This window comes from Cebus imitator, unplaced genomic scaffold, assembly GCF_001604975.1.
Source record: "Cebus imitator isolate Cc_AM_T3 unplaced genomic scaffold, Cebus_imitator-1.0 Scaffold280, whole genome shotgun sequence".
Taxonomy (NCBI): domain Eukaryota; kingdom Metazoa; phylum Chordata; class Mammalia; order Primates; family Cebidae; genus Cebus; species Cebus imitator.
Window position 1 is genome coordinate 2,034,163 of NW_016107595.1, and position 3,828 is coordinate 2,037,990.

Here is a 3,828-nt window from a genome sequence, read left to right on the forward strand (position 1 = left end):
TGACCAGGATGGTCTCGATCTCTTGACCTCGTGATCCACCCGCCTCGGCCTCCCAAAGTGCTGGGATTACAGGCGTGAGCCACCGCGCCCGGCCTAATGTTTCCGTCTTTTAACCCAGTTACCTCAAGCCAGAAAATTTTTCCTTAGAAAAGGAATTTGAGTTCAAGGAACATAAGAAGTAAAGGATTTTTGCTACAGCCTTACAGCAACAGCCAATTAGGGAGCTGGCTAAGATGATGTGGTACAGCCAACAAGTGGAATATCTGTCAGTTTTGTCTCAACAGAGATCATCCCTCTGTGACTCAGTTTCCCTCTCTGTAAAATGGGGCTAATCAGACTGCATTTAATGTGTTGTTTTGGGACTTAAAGCAATAATCTGCTACCCGGGCAGATGCATCACCATTATCTCCTTCTGGCTTTCTGGCTTCTGTGCAATTTCCCCACAGTCTGTTTCTCACACAGGGGCCAGAGAAAACCTGTGAACATCTGAGTCCAATTATGTCCCTCCCCTGCTCACACACATTCCATGGCTCCCTATTGCCTTCAGAATGAAACCCACAGTCTGCCCACTTCCTGCCGTCTCTACGTCTCGTCTCCCTCCGTCTCCCACTTGCTCATCCCCTCCAGCCTTCTGCCTCCTGCTCCCCATTCCAGGCCAGCCCGCAGCCCTGTCACAGCCCCGTTACCTGCTCTTTGAGGGTCAGCCGCCTCCTGCCATCCCGGCCCAGCTGCTCCACCGAGAACCTCACCTGAGGTGGTGGGGGGTTTTCTGCATCAGAACAAAACCAACCACACAAATTGAAAGTAGAGAAAGAGACCAGACGTGGTGGCTCACGCCTGTAATCCAAGCACTTTGGAGGCCAAGGCGGGTGGATCACCTGAGGTCGGGAGTTCAAGACCAGCCTGACCAACATGGTGAAACCCTGTCTTTAAAAAAAAAAAGAAGAAGAAGAAGAAAGAAGAGAAAGACTGATGGATGTTTTGTTTGTAAATAATGGATTCTCCACATTCACAAAGTGAAAATCCCTCGCTTCCCCAAATGCAGAAAAGAGAGAAAACTGGAGAAAGAAAAATTAACACCATTTGCGTCCCCGGGGATAACTGCCACCTGTAATTTCATGTTGCCTGCTTTTCTGGGAGAGGGTGATGGTGCGGAGTTTCACTCTATCACCCAGGATAGAGTGCAGTTGTGCCATCCTGGCTCACTGCAACCTCAGCCTCCTGGGTTCAAGCGATTCTCCTGCCTCAGCCTCCCAAGTAGCTCACACCACACCCAGCTAATTTTTGTATTTTTAGTAGAGACGGGGTTTCACCATGTTAGCCGGGCTGGTCTCGAACTCCTGACCTCGTGATCCGCCCACCTCAGCCTCCCAAAGTGCTGGGCTTACAGGTGTGAGCCACCACACAGACCTCTTAAGTTTTTCTTTGAATGCAAATGTATTTCTCTACATGGTTTTGTTGTGGTTGTTGTTGTTTATAGACTAGACATGGGGTCTCGTATTGATTCCCAGGCTTGTCTTAAACTCCTGGCCTCAATCAATCAATCCTCTGGCCTCGGCCTCCCAAAGTGCTGGGATTACAGGCTTGAGCCACTGCGCCAGGCCTTTCTGCATGGTTTGAAATCGTCTCACTCATTTCTCATTCAGTACCCCGGGCCACCTGCAGGTGATATTGTCCCTGAGACACTGTGAAGTTCGACCTGATGATTCTCACTTGATCAAGTCCTACAGCGGGCCAGGCGCAGTGGCTCACGTCTGGATCCCAGTGCTTTGGGAGGCCGAGGCAGGAGGATCACATGAGGCAGGAGTTTAAGACCAGCCTGGCCAACTTGGCGAAACCCTGTTTCCACTAAAAATACAAAATTAGCCAGACATGGTGGTGCGCGCCTGTAATCCCAGCTACTAGGGAGGCTGAGGCAGGAGAATTGCTTGAACCTGGGAGGCGGAGGTTGCGGTGAGCCGAGATCATGGCACTGCACTCCAGCCTGGGCGACAGAGCGAGGCCTTGTCTCAAAACAAAACAAAACAAAAAACAACAAACCCTAAAGTGGGTGCCGCAATACCAGATGCCACATTGTCAGGACTTGAGCACCCCTTTCTCTCTCTGCCTTACTTCTGTCACCTGCCGCCTTGTTTCTAATGCTTTCTGCCTTATTTCTTTTTTCCATTTTATTTTATTATTATTATTATTATTTTTTGAGACGGAGTCTCGCTCTGTCACCCAGGCTGGAGTTCAGTGGCCTGGACTCAGCTCACTGCAACCTCCACCTCCTGGGTTCAAGTGATTCTCCTGCCTCTGCCTCCCATAGCTGGGATTACGGGCATGCACCACCACACCCGGCTAATTTTTGTATTTTTAGTAGAGATGGGGTTTCTCCATGTTGGCCAGGCTGGTCTCGAACTCCTGACTTCAAGTGACCCACCCACCTCAGCCTCCCAAAGTGCTAGGATTACAGGCATCAGCCACCGCTCCCAGCCCCCTTTTATTTTATATTTTAGAGATGGGGTCTCACTGTGTTGCCCAGGCTGGTCTAAAATCACTGGCCTAGAGTGATCCTCCCGCCTCAGCCTCCTGAGCAGCTGGAACTACAGGGGTGCACCACCACCTCCGGCCGTGGCCTTATTTCTAACGCCTGCCCCTGTCCCCATGGCCCAGATGGATCTTACCGGGGGGAATGCACACAGGGCTGCTCCACTTGCTCCACAAACTTTGCTGGTTCTCCCAGTGCCGTCGTCGGAGCTGGAATTCCTGGGCCACATTCACCTCCAGGGGGCAGAGGCAGGACTCTGGGGAGAGGCAGGTTGAACATCAGGCTGTAAGAATTGTCCGGCACTGGGCCGGGCACAGTGGCTCAGGCCTGTAATCCCAGCACTTTGGGAGGCTGAGGCAGGTGGATCACGAGGTCAGGAGTTCAAGACCAGCCTGGTCAATGTAGTGAAACCCCGTCTCTACTGAAAATACAAAAATTAGCCGGGTGTGCTGGCAGCCTGTAATCCCAGCCACTTGGGAGGCTGAGGCAGGAGAATTGCTTGAGCTGGGGAGGCGGAGGTTGCGGTGAGCTGAGATCGCACCACTGTACTCCGGCCTGGGCAACAAAAGTGAAACTCCACCTCAAAGAAAAAAAAAAGAATTGTCTAGGACTTGGTACCAGTCACTTAGCCATCATGCACTTATTGAACTCCAACTGTGTATAGAGCCACGTGCTGGGCCCCGGGGGCTCAGAAGGACAGGCCAGGCCCTGTCTTCTTATGGCTTTCGGGATCACCCACATCCATCCCTGCCCTGAATTCAAGTCCTGGCCATGGCCATCCCTGGGGTCATGACCTTGGCCAAAGGCTTCTCACCCTCTCCAAGGCTTTTTTTTTTTTTTGAGACGGAGTTTCGCTCTTGCTGTCCAGGCTGGAGTGCAGTGGCGTGATCTCAGCTCACCGCAACCTCTGCCTCCTGGGTTCAAGCCATTCTCCTGCCTCAGCCTCCCCAGTAGCTGGGATTACAGGCACCCACCACCACGCCAGGCTAATTTTGTATTTTTAGTAGAGACGGGATTTCTCCATGTTGGTCAGGCTGGTCTCGAACTCACGACCTCAGATGATCTGCCTGCCTCAGCCTCCCAAAGTGCTGGGATTACAGGTGTGAGCCACCGCACTCGGCCCAAGTGTTCATTTGTTTCCCCACCTGCAAAATGGGAGTAATCCAATACTGAACTGTGGGGCAGGGCAAGAGGCACACAAATGGCCGGGCACAGTGGCTCAAGCCTGTAATCCCAGCACTGTGGGAGGCCGAGGCGGGTGGATCACGAGGTCAAGAGATCGAGACCATCCTGGTCAA

At 52.2% G+C, this 3,828-nt stretch overlaps 1 protein-coding gene across 1 annotated transcript in view; it reads right to left on the reverse strand.

Annotated features, from left to right (window-relative positions):
* The window catches only part of IL12RB1 (interleukin 12 receptor subunit beta 1), a 32,021-nt gene that overhangs the window by 15,142 nt on the left and 13,051 nt on the right, over nucleotides 1-3,828 (reverse strand). The window contains exons 7-8 of the mRNA XM_017501406.2: nucleotides 2,667-2,786; nucleotides 676-769 (exon numbers count right to left, since the gene is read on the reverse strand). Coding sequence (XP_017356895.1) covers nucleotides 676-769; nucleotides 2,667-2,786 — 214 coding nt within the window. The remainder of the gene's footprint in view (nucleotides 1-675; nucleotides 770-2,666; nucleotides 2,787-3,828) is intronic.